Here is a 24,032-nt window from a genome sequence, read left to right on the forward strand (position 1 = left end):
GGAGTGTTCCTCCTGATTCCCACACTTGGTAAAATGCTGCCTTGATGTCAAAGGCAGTCATTCTCACCTCACCACTGGAATTCAGCTCTTTTGTCTATGTTTGGACCAAGTGCCCTGGGCAGAACCCAAACTAAGCATTGGTGAGCAGGTTATTGCTGAGTAAGTGCCGCTTGATAACACTGTCAATGATAACTTCCATCACTTTGATGATGATTGAGCATAGTGTAATGGCACAGCAGATGGTAAATGCTGAGTTGCTCAAATCCCAGAGGGAAACTTGAAACAGCTGCCACAGCTGTTCTTGCAATTTGTTTTTTATTTTGAGATGCATGCCTTGAATTCAGTAGTACTAAGACCATAGAGTCTTAAAGGATTTTTACAAAACTAAATTAAACATTTATTAATAGTAGAAAAATGTTTAAGCACATACCTAGGTCTATAAATTATGACTATAAAATAACTAAATTAAACATTTGTTAATAGTAGAAAAAATTTTAAGCACATACATAGGTCTACAAATTACTGCTATAATAACTCCTAAATCCCCTAATGAATCTGGCTCCCAATTACATCTCCATTAAGGCAACAGTAAAACCAAAATAGATTTTAATGGTCCCAGGCAAAGCACATGATACTTTGGACAGGGATATTCACAGTGAATTCTATTAGATTCGGTTCCTACAGGCAGCAGCCTGGTACATAGAGGCTGGAGGCTTATCACACTTGTTAGATCTTAGAATGCCTTCTTTCTTTACAAATAACCTCATCTCATGTTTCTCCCTTTTTAATGTAAATCTCATTGTTCCAATATGTCTTTGGACTTTACCTTCTTAATAATTAAATTCTTTCATAGTACCAATTTTATCAGTACGCTTTCGGAAAAATAAACACACCATTTGGCTTCTTCTGGCTGAGTGTAACATTTCACCATCTCTTTTGAAACTCAAACTATTCTGGTTTATCTAAAAATGCAAATTTTCCTTTACACCTCACATTCTAAAACTTCAACCATGTTTACTTATTTAGCATTTCAAACCTAGCTTCTCTTCTGATACATCAAAGCCTTCAGACGAGCTGTCTTTAATTCAATTAAGTCACACACACTATCCAGATCCCACTATTCCTACTTTAAAATAAATCCCAATACATTGTGAAAATTATTATATTTTCATGACAATAGACTGATGGGATAGTAATTGGCTGAACTGAATTTGTCTTGCTTTATGTGAGCTGGATATACCCTACCAATTTTCTCACATTGGCTGAAGACTGGCATTGGTGACGGTAGGGGCCTCAGGAGGAGGCCAAAATGGATCATCCACTCGACTCTTCTGGCTGAAGATGGCTGCCGATGGTTGTAAATGCTTCAGCCTCATCTTTTACACTGACTTGCTGGGCTACCCCATTATTGAGGGCAGGAGTGTTTGTGGAGCCTCCTCCTCCAGTTAGTTGCTTAATTCTCCACCACCATTGATGGGTGGATGTTGCAGAACTGCAGAGCTTTGATCTAATCTATTAGTTTATATGTTTATTTAAAGATTAGTAGCAGCGAATCAATTCTAAATCACATCACTTCTCTTGCAAAGGGAAACCGAACGAACAGGTATCTGATTTGAATTGTAACTATCACACTTGCTATAGTTTCTGCCAACGTTAAAAGGTTTAAAAAATAGGAATTGCCTGTTATTTTTTTAACTTTTGGTTCACATTGGCTTTAGCTGTGGAGCAGTGAGCACAAGCCAAAGGGACGGGGGACAAATTCTTGCTAGAGTTTCAGAACTTTGGCTAAGAATGGTGTGGGTAACTATATAACTGAATTATAACAACAGTATATATTTATATAGCACTTTTAACTTAATAACAAGGTGCTTCACAGGAGCATTATAAAATGAAATATGGCATCAAGCCACAGAATATTGGATCATATGACCAAAAGCTTGGTCAAAGTCATAGGTTTTAAGGAGTCCCTTAAAGCAGAAGAGTGAGGTAGAGAGGCAAAGACATGTAGAGAACAAATTCAAGAGCTTAGGGTCTAGGCAACTGAAGGCATAGCCACCATGGTTGAGGAATTAATATTGGGGACACTCAAGAGGCCAAAACTAAAGGAGCACTAACTAAAGGATATCGCAGAGTGTTGTTAGGATGGAAGTGATCACAGAGATAGGGCGGCATGAAGCTGTGGAGGGATTTTAAAACAAGGATGAAAGAATTTTGAAATCAAAATGTTGCTTGACTGGGAGCCAGCGTAAGTTAGCGAGCATAGGGTTGAAAATTGAGTGGGACGTGATGCGAGTTAAGACATGGGCAGCAGAGTTTTCGATGACCTCAAGCTTATAGAGGATGGAATTTGGGAGACCAGCCAGGGTGCATCAGAATAGTCAAGTTTAAATGTAACAAAGGTACGATTACAGAGGTGGAAATAGGCGGTCTTAGTGATGGTGTGATTATGAGGCCAGAAATTCATCGCAGGGTCAAATGTAACCCCTATGTTTAAACTCTGGGTTTAAGACTTGTTTAATCTCAGATTGTTGCCAGGTAGAGGGATGGAGTCAGTAGCAAGAAAGTGGAGTTTGGAGCAGGGACCAAAAACAATAGCTTCAGTCTTACCAATGTTTAATTGGAGGAAATTCTGCTCGTCCAGTACTGAATGTTGGATAGCAGTCTGATAATTACAGCACTTTTTTTGTGTTACGGTGAAGCAGAAATCACCTTGATTTAATGCAGACTATATATGTCTGGCTTATGCAGGGACTTCAGTTGGGTTAATGTTCAACAATTAAATTAAATCCATAGGAAGCTTAGCAATCAAAGTTTCCTTCAGGCAGAAATGAACAACCAAGTTAAATCATGTACCAGTTAAGAGGAAATTCGAACAGTGTATAATGAGTGGCTGATCCTGCTTCACACCCACCCATCCCACGCTAAAATTAGATATCACCCTCTGCGTGTGGGTGAAAACACATGACAGCACAATCACAATAAACATAGCAAACCAGCTGAACTGTCCTGTACAAACCGGTGTCAAATGGGTTAGCTTTTGAAACTTGCCTTTTTTGGTAGGATCTTGAAGTTCTTTCCTGTAGCCACTTTCATCACTGTGCTGTCTGGAGGTTTTCCCAGGAGGGAAATGCTGTGAAGACGCATAACTTGTTATTTTACATGTGTTAGTATGTTCCAGAAGGTATTCCCAAATGCTTCACAGATAATAAAATATTCAAGACCTACATTCTTAATGCTTCGCAATTGTCCTGTTGCTGATACAGTCTATTTTCTCTAAATAAATTTGGTAGATTCAAAAAAAGTCCAAATTAAATTGAATTGGTATGATTAGCTTGTAGCAGTGTGCGGTTTTGGATTTTGGAATTGCTGTAATGGAAGAATATCAGTTTTTTTGTGTACAATTATCAAACAACACTAGATATAAGACATGACACAAATGCGCTAAAAATGCAATTTTAGGGGATTTGAGTGAAATACCCCGATGGGTTAAGCCATTTAAAAGTTGATTTAGAGGGAAACTGCTCTTATTAAAAGTTATTCAAATCAATTTTCACTCAACTAGATGGCCTCATCATGATGTCCTCTCTTTTTACCAGAGAACACTAACATTCCCCACGCTTGTCCCAGCTGCATCATTACTTATGGAGATCAAAGCGAGGCACAACTTATTCAATTCTTGTCTCCTGTTCAACAGGATAGTACAAAACATCTCCAAAGAACTGAGCCTTAGAACCAGAACAGTGACAATGATTTTTTTTTACAGAATTCAGGAAAGCTATTTTTAAAAAAATACTGTATGTATTTTCACTCCCAACTTTCTTTTGTAACTGATGTGTCGGGCCATAAATTACAGCTTGCAGTTGAATTTGTTTTTTTTCTGCCATCTGTTCAATGGTGGTTATACAGTAGTACCATGGGAGGCCTTTCACAAACTGATTAGACCAAAAGGATGTGTGGAAAGCAAAGTCTCACCTTATGAGAGGGAAGTAGACACAAGTGAGACAAAACACGTCTGTTGTCCCAAGAGGTGGAGGTAGCTGAGCCATAGAAGCCAGAACCTGATTGGCATGAAACATACAATTAGACTCATGTATATATGTATTTTAATTCTGAGACATATAATAATAACTAGACCAGTTTTCCCATAAGACCTTGACACAGTTTTTTGCCTTATGCGATGTTTGTTGGTAGGAATATTTTGTAAGGTAAGTATTTATTTCTTTGCACTAATCATGTTACTATCCTCCAAATTTTGCTAAGTTTGAAGTTGAGATATCTCAAACCAGAGTCCCTTGTGATAAAGAATGCAACATGTAATGCATACAATTGGACATAATATACAATTTCTACCCTCAGCACAAGCAATATAGAATTAATAATGTAATTACAGAAAAACTGAGTCCTGCTCCAAATCAGTTTGTCCCATTAATAGATCTCTATCTGGTGAGCTGATACACAGTGACAATACAGTTCCAGTATGAATGAAAAGTTATACAACATAACTTGCTTCATATTTATTTATGTCCACAATTAGCTGGTCTAGTAGCCAGGTTATAGTGAAGTGTAGCTCCATGGAAGCTATTTACTCGAACTTTCCCCTTCACTGTAATGAAAAAATCTTTCTGGTTGTATGATTTCACTGTTACATCTTTCCAACATTGAAACATTGTGGATTTATAAAGTGTATTCTTAAAAAAGGTTCCTTCATCTTTGTAGAGTAAATATGTTAAATTGTTTGGAGACACTTACATTCCCAAAGGGATCCAGCCCAGCCAGCTTTCCATACTGATGTGTGATGCATCCATAAATCAATCACATCAGAAATTCACTAATTTATTTGAATGCTAAATATATGCACAACTTGACAGGTGTCTGTTGTATACGCTCGGATTTTTCTCAGATTCAAGCTGTTTCACATGCAAGTCAGGTATCTAAAGTAATCAACCTACCAGAATGAATAAACATGCGAGATTCACCAGAATACGTATGGATGATTACATACTGAGAGCCTGCACGTTAACAAGTGCATAAACTTATTAAGGATTCAGGACCTATGGGAAAACTAAAACTGCTCCACGCAGATGTACTTGGAGTGCCTATTATAAACAAAGACTTAAGGGAAAATCTGAATGAATTAAGGAGAATATAGCACAATGATGGCTGTGCACCATACCGACCTGTGTAGTTATCGATTGATGAGTCAAGGGAGCTCCATATCGCCACTTCCATCAGAGTAACCACAGTCTGTTCAAGTACTCATGTAACTGGAGTACCTGAGACCCAGGGTAAGTAATCATGTCTAAGGGATGCAGTGCCCTCAACAATAAAAGCAGTTCCTTACAGCAGTTCCCATTGCTGATACCTGCTTACACTTCATACCATGTGGTTTGCATGATCAGGATATCTTTACTTGCCTTCTGCAGGCTAAAGATTTCAGTCATCAGTTATACATTATGTGCAACAAAAATAATTCGAAATTACCTGTATCATTGTCAGGGAAAGCTGGCACTGAAGGTGAAACAGAAAACATTTCCTAATTCCTGAGCTCATTTGCCGAGCCTAGACAGCAAAAGAGTAGTAGGATTGAGCATATTTTAAACAGAGATTTATAATTGAATTCATGTTCATAAGACATGTTATCGAAGCTTTTCGTCTTGCACTCGTCAGGACAGATGCAAGAATGCCAAGTTTCAAAGGAAACAACAATTTATACTGCATGAGAAAAGGGATGCTGATTGGTTGGCAAGTCAGCTCTGATTGGCCTAAATGTTGTCATGGTGAATGCACCAGGGAGCTATTGTCCCCCATGCTTTTGTTTATTCAAAAAAGTTGCAATATCTAGACATCACCCTTTAGCCAGCAGAGGACAAGTCCCTGCATATGAATATATGTAGCTTTTAGCAAGTGTAAATGAGCTACATTGTGAGCCTGACTGATAATCTTAAATTGGTTATTAGTGTAATTCAAAGCACATTCAGGATTATTCAGCGAATGCTGTCCAGACGTGGAATCACATTTAATATTAGGCATTGATCTGGATTTTCTGGTCCTGCCCACCATGGGACCCGGAATTTCTGCCTGAAGTCAACAGATCTTGGGCTGGTCTGTCAAATGTTCTCTCCCGCTCCAGATGGGACCGTAAAATTCCAGCCATTATGTTGTGAGTTTTGCAAGCACAGATTGCTGAGTATGGTCAGTACTCTGCCTATTGTGAACAGACGAAGGGACGTTCTGTTTGTTACCTGGCATTACTTCCTGGCATTGCATATATCACATTACTCATTGTTCATTTGCTGAATAATCCCGAGGGCACTAAGAATTGCAGTAATAACCAATTTAAGATTATCAGTCAGGCTTGCAATGTAGCTCACTTATGCTTGCTAGAGGCTACGTATATTCATATGCAGGGACCTGTCCTCTGCAAGCAAAAGGAATATGCCCAGACATTGTACTTTTTTTTAATAAACAAGAGCGTGAGGGACAATAGCTCCTGGGTACAATTGTCATGGCAATGTCTTGACCAAAGCTAACTTGCCAACCAATCAGCATTCCTTTTCTAAATCATTATAAATTGATGTTCCCTTTGAAATTTGGCATTCTTGCATCTGTCCTGATGAGTGCAAGATGAAAAGCTTTGACTGTATGATTTATTTTTTTCAAGAATACTCAAGTTCTGTGGTGCCGGGTGACTAATGTTATTAAGGCATGCCCTCTTTTGACCTGCAAGGTTCATTAGGCTCTTTGCTAACCTTATTTGTTTAAATACCCATCTTTTGCAAAGATCGGCCAAGGAAATGGATTCCTATATCTATAGATTCCCTTTTAGACGATCTAGAAAATACCTTAGATGCTTAGCCCTTCTCTCACACCTTGAAGGAAATAGAATTATAGCCTCCACCACTACAGCCCATTTCGCCAGACCACCTTTAAACAAACACGAAATGAAGCAGAATTAATGGATCACCCAAACAATTACCATGTTGCCGAACAGAATATGGGATGTGCAATCACCTTTAGCCGCTATGTTTGCCGATGTACTCCCTTGTTTTGTTGACTTAACCAATTTCAAATCATGGGCTGACTGATGGGTCACAAATGAGATGGATTTGAAGGCAGTCAATTCACAACAAACTTCATTCTTTGTGAAACAATTTGAAATGTTTATGAAAGACTCAATGATATGCTAAAGAAATACAAACCTTTGGAGCATATTTTAACTTTTGTGCAGCTCTGCAACTGCAAGATTAACTCATGTGTACCTGGCGAAAGGCCAGAGCTATTGTAAGGCCAAGACTCATTTTAATTAATAAAATGATAAAGCACAGAAAGAGACCATTTGGCCCATCCTGATTGTGTCTGCTCTTTGAAAAAACTATCCATTTAGTCCCACTCATCTCGCTTTTTCCCCATAGCCCTTCAAATTTCTCCTTATCAATATCTATCTAGTTCCCCTAGATAGTTATTATTGAATCTGTTTCCACCATCTTTTCAGGAAGTGCATTCCAGATCACAACAATGCACTGTGTAAATAAAATTGATAGGCTACTGCAGTGATTCGGTGTTAAGAGAACTACTTGGTATGATACTGAGTCATGGAGATCAGGAAGCTCCCAAGTTCACTCCCTGGTTGTGTTGACAACCGATTTCAACCAAGAGAACAGTGGGTGCACTAAATTTGGCTTCTCTTTAAATGGAAACTGGCAAATTGCAGGCAGCATACAGACTGAGTGATGGGATGAGTTTGAAGGCAGTCTTTCCCCAATCTTTCCTTCTGCTGCCAGATGGTGACAGCATTTCATTTGTATTTCAATAATGCAACCACAGGCATCTCCAGTCCATACACAGCTCATTGACACAATGACACATTAGCATGCACTTTAGTAAGATATGCATAACTGAGCATGATTGGCTGCTACCACATTGAATCATTAGATAACATCACTTTTATGTTATTTTTCTACTAAAGACAGTGCAACAACATGCAAATAGTGACACAGTACACTGATGGTGAAAGAGGTGGATAAAGAGCTAGACAAAGCATCATCCATGTCTCAGTTGGTGGCAATCTGGCCTCATGAGTCAGAAGGTTGTGAGTCTGAGTCTCAGTCCAGAAACTTGAGTGTAAAAACCTAGGCTGACACTCCAGTGCAGTACCGAGAGAGTGCTGCACTCTTGGAGGTGCCATGTTTCAGATAGCCAAGCCCTGTCTGCTTACTAAGGTGGGCATTAAAGATCTCATGGCACTATTTTGAAGAAGATTAGCTAGGGGACTTATCCCTATTGTCCTGGCCAACATTTATCCCTCAATCAACATCACAAAAACAGATTATCTGGTCATTTTCACATTGCTGTTAATGGGAGATTGCTAGGTGTAAATTGACTGCATGTTTCCACCACTCCAATAGTGACCTTATTTCAAAAGTACTTCATTGGCAATAAAAGAGTTTTGGGACTACCTGAGCTCATAAAAGATGCTATCTAAATATAATTTTTTTCTTTAGCAAAAATAACTGCTGTTTGATTAAAGGTGTATTGTTATCAGGGTTTCTGCTTAGAAGAATGGTATTAAACAGAAAAGGCAAGTTTTTTTTATATAGGCAAAATGAATCTACTGTCAACTTCCTGATCAATTTAGTTTGGAGACTAAACTTAGAGATCTGTGGAAGGAGGAGCTTGGTTTAAAATTAAATTGTTCAAATCTTAACAATCCATCACATAAAGACCAAAAATTAAAAGTGAAAACTATGGATACTGGAAACCTGAAATAAGCACAGAGAATTCCAGAAAGGCAAAGGATAAAGGTGTTTATATTTTGTATGTGGTGATCAAGATGGTGCACCAGCTGGGCATTTCCAAGATTTTTTGTTTTTATTTTGGAATCGCTAGGATTCATGGATTTTGTTTGCATTTATACCAGATGCTTATTGTTCTCTTTACTCTCAAATACCTGTTTGATTAGCTGGATGATGCTGATGTTACCATGGTTTCTGAGGTGAACAGAGCTTGCTAGGCTACCAAAGAGGCTGGCCATGCAGATTGGTGTAATTTTCTGTGACTGTGATGTTAAGTATTCGTGATCTTTGTTGCAAGGCTCCCTGCAGCATGAAGAACATAAGGGATCCAGGGAAAAACTGCAAATTCAAAATTTCAAAGCGAAAACTCCATCACTGGGTTGGTTAACTTACACAGCTCAGTATTATTGATGTCATAATCCATAACATTTCATAAAAAAAGATACATTTGATCAGAACTAATTTTGAAACATTCCATCTGATAATTCTGCTTCACTTATCCCCTCTTATTTCTGTCAAGGGAACATAGGAATAGAAATAGCCATTTAGTCCCTCAAATTTGTTCTGCAATTCAATGAGGTCATGGCTGATCTGTGATCTAACGCCATATAACCTCCTTTGCTCCATATTCCTTAATACCCTTCGCTAACAATAATCAATCAATTTCAGATTCAAAATTAACAATTGACCTAACATAAATTACTGCTTGCAGAAGAGAGTTCCAAACTTCTAAATTTCCCCCCGTTGTGGAGGGGGCGGGTGGTTGAGCAGGGGTGGGCGCGAACCTGATCAGCGCCCCCGATCAGGGACACGCCGCCATTTTACATGGGCGGGTCAGTTAAGGCCCGCCCAGCGTGACGCTCACCTGGAAGCTGTGCAGGTGGGGAGGGGATTACCTGAGAGGTTCCCTGTGTCACTAATAAATCCGGTTGGGAAGTCAAGAGAAACCGCTTCACCCAAAGACCCATGAGAACATGAAGCTCACCACTATAATGGCCATGTGCTTTGGGGAAGGAAGGGTAGACGCCTATGTGTTTTGTGGGCTGGTGGTCCTTTTAAGAACTGGATTTCTCTAGGATCTGATTTCTGGTAAGCAGCCATTGGTTTCCAACAAATGATCATGTGATCAGGTTGCCTGGGAGATAAACACTTGAGAAGAAAAAGGATAAATTAAGTTAACTATAGGGGGTGGTTTTTTTGTTCAAGCAGCTTAGTTTTAGAGCTTAGAATAAGCTGGAGGGAAGGAAACATCTCTTTCAGTAGAATTTGGTTGAAATTCTGAGTGTTGGCTAAAATAGTTAAAACTTTTGTTAACTGAAGGAACCTTCTAACAGTGAGTTGAATTTTTGGTATTGCCAAGCTGAGGAGACAAAGATTTAGATGCAAAGCTCCAGAATTAAAAAATAATAGACCCAGGAAAGTTTTGACCTGAGATGGTCACGTTTATGACATTGAAGACGCCTGTGTTGAATGGGGCATTTACAACCATTGGGCAGCTCGAAGAAATTTGAAGGGACAACTTTTTTGGAAGTTAGTTGGAGGCCCAAGAAACCTCAACCCTTCTATGAACCTTTGGAGCAGTACCCAGACTGAATGGTTAGTCATCCAATATTTGGTAAGTATCTGACTTGAGTTTTTGGGGTGTAAGCCAAATGGGTGTAGAAAGAAAGTGGAGTTAAGATGTTCAACTTAGGTTATAAGTAATGGAGTTCATCGTACTTTCAATATCTTTAATGTAACTCATTATTTGAGTTAGCGTATAATTATTAGGATTCATGTTCTTTGCCTTTGATGTAGCAAAATTATATTGTTTTAAAATGTGAACCTACGGCTTCATACTTTTAGCAAATACCTGGGTTTTAAGAGTTAAAAAAATAAAATGTTACAGGTCTGTAATGAGATCACAACAATTAGGATCATGAATTCACAGGCTGTGATGGGTGCACTGGGATATTGGCTAAAGTTAGGTTAACATGAGTTCACAGTGAATTTTACCATACATAGCAAAAAGCAAGATAGCTCTGTCAGTTGTGAAGACTTTTTTGGAGAGGGAAGGTTTATCCCTTACTGATTTGCAACAATTAACCAGGTTAATAGAATGAGTGGGAGAGTTGAAATTAGAGATAAAGCAGGGGCTAAAAAAGCTGAAATATTTGATGCAGTAGCACAACATTTGGAGTTTAAAGAAGAAAAGGTTAACCTGGGTAAATTGCAGCTCGGGTTGGCCAGGATTCAGTTGCAGATAAAGCAGCTTGAATTGGAAGAAAAAGAAAAATATCTGAAAAAAATGATCTAGAGAAAAGAGAGAAGAAGAAGAAAGACCACAGCAAATGGAATTTTAAAAAGTTGAACTTAAAGTTCCAGAGAGAGAAGTTAGCAAGGGAGAAAAGAGACAAGGAAAGAGGCAGAGCGTCTTAAAGAGAAAGAATTCAGACACTATCACAGAATTATTATGGTACAGAAGGAGGCCATTTGGCCCCTTGTGTCTGCACTAGCTCTTCGATTGAGCAACTCACCTAGTTCAATTTCTCCGCCTTCTCCCTGTAATTCTGCACGTCCTTCCTTTTCAGATAACTGTCTGATTGCCTTTTGAATACTTCATTTGAACCCGCCTCCACCAAAGTCACAGGCAATGCATTCCAGACCCTAACCACAAACTGTGTGAAAATGTTCTTCCTCATATCACTTTTTCTTCTTTTACAAATTACTTTAAATTTGAGCCCTCTTGTTCTCAATCCTTTCACAAGTGGGAACAGTTTCTCCCTATCTACTCTGTCCAGACCCTTCATGATTTTGAATACCTCTATCAGATCTCCTCTCAGCCTTCTTTTCTCCAAGGAAAACAATCCTAACTTCTCTGACCTATCTTCGAAACTGAAGTTCCTCTTCCCTGGAATAATTCTCGTGCACTTTTCTGCACTCTTTCCAATGCCTTCAGATCCTTCCTAAAGTGCGGTGCCCAGAACTGAGCGCAATACTCCAGCTGAGGTCAAATGGTGTCTTATAAAAGTTCAACATGACCTTCTTATGAATTGGCTAAAGAGAAGCTTAAATTATGGGGTGAAAGGGAAACTAATAGATCAGACAATGAGTCAAGTTTCACTCACTCAGTTTGATTTCCACAAAATTTTTTGTCTAGTGCCTAAATTCACTGAGGATGGAGTTAGAAGATATTTTGTGTTGTTTGAGAAATTGGTGATAAAGCTTGGTCACCACATGACACATTATTTTGGTGAGTAAGGAAATGGATGTTTATTCGAGTCTTTCAGAAGAGCAATCTTTGGATTATGCAGTAAAATTTTTTTAATTGTTAAAAATGCAGTACTTGACGCATATGATCTGGTTCCCAAGGCATATCAGTTAAGATTTTAGAAGGTCAGGAAAAAGCTTAGCCAGACATTTGTAGAATATACTAGAGAGAAAGATATTTCCCTCACTCCTTTAGTTCTAAACTCTAAAACTAAACTGTTTGAACAGAGAACCACCCACTATAATTAACTTATGTTGACCCTTTCTTGCTCTATTATTTATCTCCCAGGCAACCTGATCACATGATCATTTACTGGCAACCAGTGGCTGTTTACCAGAAATCAGATCTTAGAGAAGCCTAGTGCTTCAAGGGACCACCACCGCACATAAAATATAGGCCAGAATTTTACAGACCCGTTGCAGCGGGAATGGGGTCATACAATGCGGCAAGTCACTCTAAACTCTATTAGGTTCGGCGGGAACATAAAATCCTGCTGCCATAAAATTCCACCCATAGTTTTTTTCCCCAGAAGCACGTGGGCTACCATCAAGGGTAGTTGAGGCAAACAGCATGGATACATTTAAGGGGAAACTCGATAAACACATGAAGGAAAAAGGAATAGGAGGATATGTTAATAGTGTGAGATAAAGAAGGATGGGAGGATGCGGATCATAAACAGAAGCATAAAACAACTGGTCTGAATGGTCTGTTTCTGTCCTGTAAATTCTATATAACTATATATATTATGGGCAGAATTTCCCAGCCCCCTGCGGCAGGTTTAACGGTGGGCGGAGAAGAGGACAATGTGTCTGGAGCTGAAAAATCAGTTTCCCACCGGTGTAGATTGATGGCAGGATCTTGCGCTCCCTCCCATCAAGGCAGGTTGTCATTCCTGCCAGAGGCCAGTGTGAAACCATTTTGCATCCCATTAACGGGACGCAGATGAAGGCCTGACTGCAATTGTCCCATTCCCCCCCCCCCGCCTGATTGTCTGCACCACCAGCGGGATATCATGCCAATGGCTAGACCAACATGGCATGGAGATGTTGGGACTTACCTGAAGAAGACTTGGGGAAGCCTCCAGGGATCGGGATGGAAGACGGAGGCCTCCAGTGACCGTGGGCCCTGGAACACCACATGCAGTGGGTGGGTGAAACACCTACCAGGTGGATCATCTGTACTCAGGATCTTCCAGGAGGTGGATCATCTGTCTTCAGGATCTCCCAGGAGATGGATCATCTGTATTCAGGATCTTCCAGGAGGTGGATCATCTGTCTTCAGGAGCTTCCATCTTCAACGGCAGGTCAATTGATGTCCAGGCACCTTTTAAATATGGCACCCAGATAGGATGACGAGGCATGAGCCATCCAGCCTGCCCCACCATCCAAAACGTCGGGAAACTCCCAACTGTATCATTAATGAGGCCAATGTCGCGTGAAACAGCGCAAATTCCCATCTGCCTCTGTGCAGGAAACATCCCCTGTTCCTGGCCCCGTCACAGGGAAGCCAAGACAAGCCCATTTTTCATGGCACGAGTGCCATATTCCCATAAATTTTAATGTCCCAAAGCCACTGTGAGAAGGTACGGAGAGAAGGTAAGTGTGGAAGGTTAGTGACTGAGGGGGTAAGGTGGGTTGGGGAGGGGGGAAAGGGTCAGGGCGGTAGTCAGGAGTCAGATGGGATAGTTGAGTGGGGAGTAGTTGGGGAATTATGGGATAGTTGAGGGATCAGGGGGGTCATCGGTGGGGTCAGAGAATAGTGGGGGTCAGGTGGGGCAGTCGGGTAGAGTCAGCTGGTCGGGGGTAGTCGGAAGGATAGTCAGGAGTTCAGGGGTAGTCAGGTCAGGGGTCAGGTGGGGTAGTCAGATATGGGATAGTCAGGGGTCAGTAGTATAGTTAGTCAGGAGGTAGAACTAGTTTTAAACCTTCTAACTTTTCCTGGGTAACTATTCTGATAAGTGAATCAGAACCATTCGAAGTCTCCGATTTTAACTCAAAAGTTTCAGAGGGTTCCAGATGCAGGGGAATTGCCTATCAGAAGTCCAAAGTTCCTAGGAAATTCCCCTGTCGTCAGTGTTGGTGACCTCCAAGAGGTCCCCAGCACAACTTGGTCCATCTGGAGATCGGAAGTTCTGGGCCAATGAAGTTTCAGAAAGAGATCAGGAAAAGAGCCCTAGAAATTCTACCCTTCCATCACATTGGACTGGCATAATGGCCAAAGTGGAGAACTCACTAAATGGAGCAGAGATACTCATGATAAAAGTGGTGGACCTGTGTGGCTGTATCCTCCTTAGTAACAATTTCCAGCAGATCTACTACTTCATATGTCACCAGTGCTGGGAATGGACAATGCAATATGTTTGCACAGTACTTATCACCTCCAGGTTTGAACAGAACCCAGATTGATAAAATGACATTTTCCTCCCCTTTGCTGGTTATAGATGCCAAACAGTTTGCCACTAATTGGCAATCTTATTCAGGGGCTTGGTTTGTGGTAAGGTTGGGATGATGAGTATGAGAAATTGTTGAACTCAGACTGAACAGGGGAAAGAGCACAGTGAAGTCAACTTTGTGGCAGGACTCTAGCCTGTTACATATTTGACCTGGGAAATGCATCAAGCTGACACTGTGTACTCAAAGTGTCAAAACAAGATCCCACATGCTGAGGTCCTTATGTGGTGTGGGTGACTCTTATCTACCTTCTGAAATGACCTAGCAAACTACCCAGTTTAAGGGCAATTAGGGATGGGCAACAAATACCGACCTTGCCATGAAAGAAGACAGAAAAGAAAAATCCTGATGACATTAAAAAAAATTACCAACAAGACATAATTTTGAAATGCAGCATGCCATATTGTCAGGTTATTGCTTAAATCTTTACCTGATATCACTTTGCAGAAGCATTCCAAAGTTCCTTATATTAAGAGAACTTCCAAGGCAGCAAACCACTTCTCCATACTCCTGCATTATTCTCACCATTTCGCACATGGCTTTGAGGAGAGATACAATAAGTCACGTCAGACAATAACATTTGGCATAACTCATAACACTTGCTGCATCCATGTCTCTGTAATTTGGGGGCGACTGCAGTTTTATCTCAGGTCTGAGGGAGGTGGGAAGCTGCTACTGCCAGGAGGAGGTAACCAGACGAGGACCCAGGACCAGAAAAGGCCGTTTCAGGTAAATTCATTTACTTTCCTTGCAGGTCCAGTCCTAAGCTTCTGCTCCACTGACCAACCAACCCACTGCTGCTTTCTGCCTATTTCATGTGGGCAGCTGGCCAGTGGCATTAAAATACACTGGGCCCTATGCTGTTTTTATCGAGCATGTTTGGCCCTGCCTGCTCACACCCCACTCTCAATTAAAATTCCCCTATAGAGCTTCGCAATTATTTTGATCTGAAATTTCACAAAATGTTCAGAATAACAAAACAAAATGTGGCCCCAGATATCAAAAATACATGAAATTTAAATTTGTAATTTTTAAAAAATTTGCTCTGAGTTCGTTAATGTAACACTTAAAATAAATTCAGAGCTGGATCTTTAAGGGCACCCGTTAAATATGTGCATAAAAGTAGTTATGAAGACTCAATTTTATCTTTGATGGCTGACGCAGCACAATGGACTGAATTCTCTCCTACTGTGCTATGATGATTATCAGGTGTACAGTAGCTGTATTCTGTAGCTCCAATGTACATAGCAAAAGTGTAGTTTCTAATTAAAGCTTGTTTCTTTTCTGTGTATTTGCTCCTTTTAAATTGGAACTAACTGCAACATTCCAGCAAGTTCTACCATCGACTGGAGAATTCCCCAATCTATAGTATATCTCATATTAATATTGACCTACTGTTTGCTCAAAACTAATCCCCAGTGCCCCATTAAAAGTCAGAAAGGAGGCCGCCTTCAAGAGACATTGCTGCAGCATTGAAGGGTTCTGATGGCTGCACTGTAACTATGGCCTACTTCTCCCATCTGATTTATGCTCCTTTTCTATTTCTCAAACAGTGGAAGTTATAATGCTTGATTAATATCAACCCACCATCAAGTTCACAGCCAATCAAATTAGTGTATTCAGAGGTTAATATCACTCGTTTGTTTTCTTTTCAATTATTTACAATCTCTTTCCAGTGTTTTTCTTTTTTCTTGCCTTCCTCATAAAATGAAGAAATGTCAGATTTCTGCCAATTATTACAATGGCTAGCAAACAGAAAGAAATAGGAAATCATTTATATGGCATCTTTCACAACTTCAGAACGTGTTTTACTGCCAATGAAGTACTTTTGAAGTGTAGTCACTGTTGTAATGAAGGAAGTGCAGCAGTCAGTTTGGGTACTGCCAGGTCCCAGAAAAACAGCAAAGTGATAATGACCAGATAATCTGCTTTGTGAACGTTGATTGTGGGGTACATATCGGCCAGGACCCCAGAGAGAACCCCCTCTCTCCCCACCACTTTGCTTCAAAAATGAAGACTTTTCATGTCCACCTGAGAGGGATCCGAGTTTAACGGTTCATGCACAGCAAGTGTCAGCCTAGATGTGTTCAAGTCTCTGGGGTGGGACTTGAATCCACAACCTTTGATGCAGAGGCAAGAGTGCCACCCACTGAGTCACAGCTGACACCTGGAACCCAATTTGTGATACGGATGTGAGGTGAAGCTCGATTCATGGATGCCAGTCTTAAATGTGATTCGCAGAGACTCCAAATTTGGTGATTTTACTGGAACTTATTTAACTCGCTGTCTGCCAACCTTTCATGAATAATTTCCTCTGTTAAAATCAATGTCATCAACTTTGGTCTACTCTTGGTACGAGGATAAATGCAGTCAACAGCCAATGAATGGCAGTTACAGTTATGCTGATAGTCCTGAGAAATAAAATGCATATTCACAATTTTGATTTAAATTAACTCACTTCCAAATTAAGTTTGTAAATGTGTTCAGCACACAACTAAGGCTCTGTTTAGCTTCTAATATTTTCAATTGAATTTAACCGTGATTGAAAATTACTCTTCTTTAATTCCTTTTTTGAAACAAATTTCCTAGTTGTATTTATGATGCATATAATGCTAAATTTTGGTTTCCAGCTGTTAAAACAAAAGAGGTGATTAAAATGATCTTTTTATGATAGTTTATTGTTTAAAATCTTGTATTTTCTCACACTTCCTATTGTCATCATTTTTGTTCACATTTTTCTGCAAATTTTTAGCACTCCAGTAGCCCATTAAAACATTTAGGATGGAAATTTTGTATATTAGCAATTGCCTGTAACAATGCAGTGCAGGCTGTGGTCAGTAGGTGGCACTGTGAAGTGAGCTGCTAGATTCTTTCTCCCAATTCCATTGCCACCATAGCTATAATTAAAAAAGCTTTATATTCATCACCTGGCCATGGACAATGCTGTGGAAAATTCACTAGTAATTTAAACAAAATAGGCCTAGAATGTCCATGGGAGTTCTCTGCTGGGTGATGATTCAAAACCTCTGGAGAAATGTCCAGATGGCCAAAAACAGCTGGTTACCCCATTTCTCCAAAGTTATGATGGGAGATTGGTAGCATGTCACCAAAGTTCCTGTATAACTAGATGGTTTAGAAGGAACTACAGCAGAACACATTTATGAAATGCCTTTAACAAAGGAAAAGCGCCTTGAAGCACTTCACAGAGTTACAAGGAAGTAAATAATTCATCCATGCTGTCTCATTGTAAAATAAACTACAATCTTACCAGTGTCATAGCCATCACAAATACACTTGTTTCATTGAATACTATTGATATCAACATAAATCATAAACATTTACACGATAGTCAACTATTAGTTACATGTATGTAACACAGTAAAGCAGCCTTGCACAAACACAACAATATAATATTCAGCAGAGTCAGTTGCATTGTAGATATTTTTTGGGAGTGCTGTAAACTGGCAGCGTCAAGTTATACCACCAACCTGATGACATTCTGTTGTCAGGAGAAAATTGTGTGTGTGCGTAAGCAAACTTAAAATGTTGGCCTTGCACTAGAAATGTTGAACCCATAGAGTTGTGAGGTTCCCCTTCTGATGTCATCACATGCCCGAAGTGAAGTCCTGGACCTGTGCCAGCTGGGCAGGTGTGTCACTACATATTTTGCATCGTTGATGAAGCAACACAGTTTGGAACATTGTAATAAGTATGGCACCACTGCTTTAATAGATATATTCCCTCTGGGCAGAACTGCCCTTGCAGGTGAATGTCATTGCCTGATAGAACAATGACAGCTTGCATCTATATAATATCTTTACCATAGTTAAAAACTGCAAGATGCTTCACAAGAGCTATTATCAAATGAAATTTGACAATGAACCGCATAGAGATATTATGATAGGTGACGAAAAGCTTGGTCAAAGAGGTAGATTTTAAGGAGCATCTTAAAGCTCAAGAGAGAGGTAGAAATTGGAGAGCATTAGGGAGGGAATTCCATAGCCTATAGGGCCCTAGCAGCTGAAGGCATGCCCACCTATAGTGGAACAAAGAAAATTGGTTCGACTCAAGATGCAAGTTGCTGTCAGTTGGTATCAAGAAGCAATAGCAGGTATGACGCAATCTCCCATCCTTTAAAGAAAGAGTGACATGCAGGTTTAACGTGATCTTGCTTTATTGCAGCAAAGTTCTTGGTTACATTTCTCTTTTACTTTTGCCCACTTGATAACCCAGTGACTGATCAGTACTTACTTTCTGCAGTACAGTCTGTAAAAAGCGGAACCAAAAGAGGAACGTTGTCAACATGCTCTAGGTGTGGTCGAATGTTCTCAACCCCCCTGGGTAATTTGGCCTGTGAAACAAATGTCAGGTTTTATTAACAGCAGGCTCTGCAACCTTCATTGTAACTGAGAAAATCGTTACCACCCAAACATTCCACAAGGAAATTCATTAAATTTGAAGTATACATAAGTTATGGGAATTTCACTGGAAATTAATTAAATACAGCATGACAGGAAATTTGACACAATGTCAGGGGGTGGGACAGTGGGAGAATTGTAAACCCCCATTTTCCAATCTTCCTCTTCTGAAAGCAATGACACATGCTGAGGCACTGCTTTACAGGCTCCAACCAACCTCTTGTGCCTTGTCCAAGTTCCTATTCTCACCTTTGAAGAATGGCCACTAGGCTAAGGTGACCGGAACCATCAGGACCATCCCCTAAACTTCAGCTACTGTCTTTACAAGAAAATGTAACGAACAGAAGCAGGACCTTCTGTGGACTAGGTGCCAAAAAAGTGGGCTGCTTTGTCCTGAATGGTTTCAAGCCTCTCACCAGACCCTCGAGCCACCTCCACCATTCACTAAGATCATGGCTGATCTTCCAACTCAAATTCACTTTCCTATCCTCTTTACATATCCTTTGATTCCCTTTTTGCCCAATAAAAATGGATATTAGTGAATCATTTGAGTTTTTACAACAACCAATCAGTCAATCAACTTCACAGGCAATTTTACTTCTATATAAATTAAGTTCAACTTCTCAAACTCCTGGGATCCGAACTTCCATTCTCTGAATTATTAGTCTAGTGATATGACCACCACACTACTGTGCCCATAAGGAAGGAAAAGAAGGTTAGAATAAGAGGCAAAAATTGAATGCATGCACAACAAACGGGATTAAAGGTTGTGACATTCATCGCTAACCTGAAGACAGGACCCTCCGATTACTTTGAACATGTGCAGCAAATGCAGCAGGACCTGGACAACATCCAAGCTTGGGATGACAAGTGGCAAGTAACATTGACACCAGACAAGTGCCAGACAATGACCATCTCCAATAAGAGAGAATCTAACTATCGCCCATTGACATTCAATGGACATTACCGTCACTAAATCCTCCACTATCAACATCCTGGGTGTTATAATTGACCAGAAATGAACTGGACTAGCCATATAAATACTGTGGTAACAAGAGCAGGTCAGAGGCTAAGAATCTTGTGGTGAGTAACCTCCTGATTCCCCAAAGCCTGTCCGCCATCTATAAGGCACAAATCAGGACGGTGATGGAATACTCTCCCCTTGCCTGAACAAATGCAGCTCCAACAACACTCAAGAAGCTGAACACCATCCAGGACAAAGCAGCTCACTTTTTTGGTACCCCATCCACAAACATTCACTGCCACCACTGACGCACAGTAGCAACAGTGTGTGCCATCTACAAGATACACTACAGAAACTCAACAAGGCTCCTTAGACAGCACCTTCCAAACCCACGACTGTTACCATCTAAAAGGACAAGGGCAGCAAATGCTTGGAAGTACCACCACCTGGAAGCACCCCTCCAAGGCACTCACCATCCTGATTTGGAAATATGTCACCATCCCTTCACGGGCACTGGGTCAAAATCCTGGAACTCCCTAACAGCGCTGTGGGTGTATCTAGACCACATGAACTGCAGCGGTTCAAGAAGGCAGCTCACCACCACCTTCACAAGGACAATTAGGGATGGGCAATAAATGCTGGCCTAGCCAGCGATGTCCACATCCCTGAATGAATAAAAGAAATTAACACAAATGAAAAACAAACATGGTATATGTGCAACACTTCATCTCAGGGTGTGATTGCATAAAGCTGTACACACAAATATACAAGCACAATAAATTTTAATATATCAATCTCACCCGGTTGAGATCCTCCATAAAGCTGCATGTTTCACTGTCTGGCGTCCTTTGCCCATTTGTTCCTGATAGACATCCATCTTCTCTCATCAGTTTCTGAGTCTCAGAATCTAAAAGAACTAGACCAGTCTTAGGATGTCCGATTCAAAACATTATCTTTGAGAGCTCTTCACAAGTTGGTATGAATGTTACTTTTGTCCAATACACTTCTGAAAAAATACAATGGCCTTAAAATTCTGGGAGGCTATTACTGGTCTCCCACTGTAGCTCCAGCAGGAGACAGTTGGAAACCCCAGAGAAACTGCACACAAGATTTTTCATGTATGCTGTCAACATCCAGCTTTACCTCACCACCACCTCAATCGACCACTCCTCTATCACTGAATTGTCACACTGTTTATCTGACATCCAATAATGGATGAACAGAAATGTTTGTCCAATTCAATATCAGGCAGCCATTGACTTTGACCCCTGACACAAACTTTGTTCCTTAGCCACCAATTCCATTTCTCTCCCTGGGAACTATCTGAGGTTGAACCAGACTCTTCAAAAAAAATTAGTGCTGTGTTTGACCATGACACCATCAATAGGACCATTTCCACCTCTTTAGCATTGCCTAACTCTTCCAATGCCTCAGCTCATCTGCTGCTGAAACCCTCATCCATGCCTTTGTTAGCTTTGGACTTGATTATTTCAATGTCAGCCTCCCATTTTCTACCCATAGTAAACTTGATGTCATCCAAAACCCTGCTGCCATTTCCTAAATTGCATCATCCATCATCCCCGTGCTTATTAGCCTACATTGGTCCCTGATTAAATAACATCTTGATTTTAAAATTCCCATCCTTATTTTCAAATCGCTCAATAGCCCCACCCTTCCCTGTCTCTGTAATCTCTTCCAGTCTTATAGTCCTCCAAAAAAAACCTGTGTTCCTTCAATTCTGACTTGAGCGTCTGAGATTTTAATTGCTCCACAACTAGTGGCCATGCCTTCCACTGCCTGAGCCCTAAGTTCCAGGATTCCCTCCCTAAATCTATCCACCTATGTACCTCTCTTTCCTCCTTTAAGTTCTCCTTAAAACCTGTTTGACTAAGATATGTGTCTTGATATCTTCTTGTGTGACTTGCTGTTAAATTTTGTTTGGTAATGCCCCTGTAATCCACATTGAAATGTTGCTGCCTGTGGCTGTTCTTTCTGTCAGTCTTCTGACAGAGTTTACAATGACAGGCCCCCTGTGAGTCCACAGGATTTCAGGGCCAATATCATTCTGTGTTCTGGCTCCCTGCCACGATTTTCTAGGTTTACCTTTCCATGCACTCCACCTAATCGTGCCTGGATGATCTTCTTCCAGGATTTCAGAAGTTGAGGTACAATTTATGTTAAGTGCTAATGTGTTTGTACAAAGATGGATAGATGAATAGAAAGAGTGGAAAAGGGGAGAAGGAAGTGGAAGGGGAGGAACACTTTCGCTTTTCTTATCTGCTTTATAAACTTTAAAAATATTATGGCAAGGATATTGCTGTTGGCATGCGAGGGCGGGTTCGACACGCCGATGCGCAGAATAATGTGCGATGATGTTGGGCGTGCATCACTTAGATATTTCATCCAGTGAGTGTGCGCTGGAGGCGGCTGCAAGCCTGCTGAATTGTCAAAGGCCTATTAAGGCCATTAGGAAAGTAATTTAGCTAATTAACAGCGCTGCCCACCCAACCTTAAAGTTGACGGGCTGGCAAAGAGCCCAAGTGGCCTTCGCCTTTTTCAGGAAGCCTCATCCACGGGCGGGATGAGGTTTCCTAAAAGTATAATTAAATAAAACATGTAAAACGCACAAACGTGTCCCAGCGCATGCGACACGGTCGTGTGACACATGTTTAAATAATTTTTCAGATCATTTATTCAAAACTTACATTACCAACTTAATCTCCCTGAGGCCCCGTGCCTCAGGGAGATTGCTGTGCTCTTTCACCCAGTGCGAAAGAGTGCAGGCCCTGACTCTCCCGCCTCCCCCTGCCAGCACAGGTTACCGGCCACGTATTACTCCACATAAAATGGCGGCGTGCAACCAATCGTGGGCAGCGATCGGCTCCGGCCCCCGCCTCACCCCCGCCCAATCCTGCCCGACACAGGTAAGATGCAGCCCTATCAATCTGTGGGTAGAGAGGGCCAGGCAGAATGGGAAAATTAAAGAGAGGATGACTTCATGTGAGTGTTTGTTCCATTTTTTGTCAACCAATTATCTCATCTTTTTTGTTGATAGAAAAGTTCAGTGCCAAATATTGGTTGAGAGAAAGAGAAACAGGTGGAAGTCCTCATTTAACGCTTCTTCAATTTTAAGCCATTGAATTTTGAAGCCAGCTGATTTCCTAGCTCATGGTTTGTGACAGAGATGGTCCATGCTTATTGTTTACATTTCTGAAACTATGGCTCAGATTGTTCTTGCCCCTGAGCAGACGATATGGCATGATCGGTTTGATGACGTTGTGAAACCAGTTTGCGATCGTCCGCTCAGCCCGTCGATGGCGTGCCTCGTTTCCCGCCGCCAGATGTTGGGAACCTCAATGTAATACATCAGCCTATCATTATACGGTCAGCCCGCTGGATTCATCCCCCATGCTGGATTGTCTGCCCATGTCGGTGGGAGAACACGCTGATGTGTTTAACAACAGCACATAAGTGATGTGCACCTGGTGGGTTGCACTTTGCTCGGGACTTCAATGTTTGTTTGCCTATCTTGCTTGAGTCAGCACTCGCATCAGCACCAGGCTTCACAGACAGCACCGCATCACTTTTAGGGGGCTCACAGGTAGGTCTCTACCTGCCTGATCAGCCACATGTGGGTGGCTTTTCATTGGCTGCAGGGTAAGATCTTGGTTGGGGAAGGGGGAGAAGGCAAGGGAAGAGGCTGCAAAGCGAGGGCTGTACTGGGGAAGGAGGGTATCGCAGGGTGTGTGTGTGGTGGGGGGGCACATGTTGATCTGCGCAAGTGGCCTCCAGATAGTGAGGGCTGAGGAGGCAGTCTCCAGAGGAGATGAGGCCAGGTGGACATGTGAGGGTGTGAGAATGGGTGATGATGTGTCCCTTGAGCTGGCAGTGAATGAGATGCCAGTGAAAGTGTGATGGGCTTGAAAATGTGAGTTTAGGGTGACGAGATAGTTGCCATACCCTGGCTGCATGGATTAGATCATTCATCCTCTCTCTGCATTGTATGGTCAACTTCTTCTGTGCAGCATTGACACTGACCACTGCCTGCCATGCTGGATTGATGATGCCGCTGCCTGTCCTGGAGCCAGAGCAGGGGTAGAGGACATCGCAGCAGGCCTCCATGGCGTCCAAATAGCATTCCAGTGACATGTCACTAAA

The 24,032-nt window shown here is 41.2% G+C and overlaps 1 protein-coding gene across 1 annotated transcript in view; it reads right to left on the minus strand.

Annotated features, from left to right (window-relative positions):
- LOC121288344 (transmembrane protein 94-like) overlaps positions 1-24,032 on the minus strand; it is a 156,242-nt gene that overhangs the window by 54,350 nt on the left and 77,860 nt on the right. The window contains 7 exon segments of the mRNA XM_041206898.1: positions 3,049-3,130; positions 3,973-4,058; positions 5,482-5,559; positions 8,948-9,131; positions 14,923-15,031; positions 18,744-18,843; positions 20,675-20,781. Of these exon segments, the coding sequence (XP_041062832.1) occupies positions 3,049-3,130; positions 3,973-4,058; positions 5,482-5,559; positions 8,948-9,131; positions 14,923-15,031; positions 18,744-18,843; positions 20,675-20,781 (746 nt within the window).

This window comes from Carcharodon carcharias, chromosome 15 (assembly GCF_017639515.1).
Source record: "Carcharodon carcharias isolate sCarCar2 chromosome 15, sCarCar2.pri, whole genome shotgun sequence".
NCBI lineage: Eukaryota > Metazoa > Chordata > Chondrichthyes > Lamniformes > Lamnidae > Carcharodon > Carcharodon carcharias.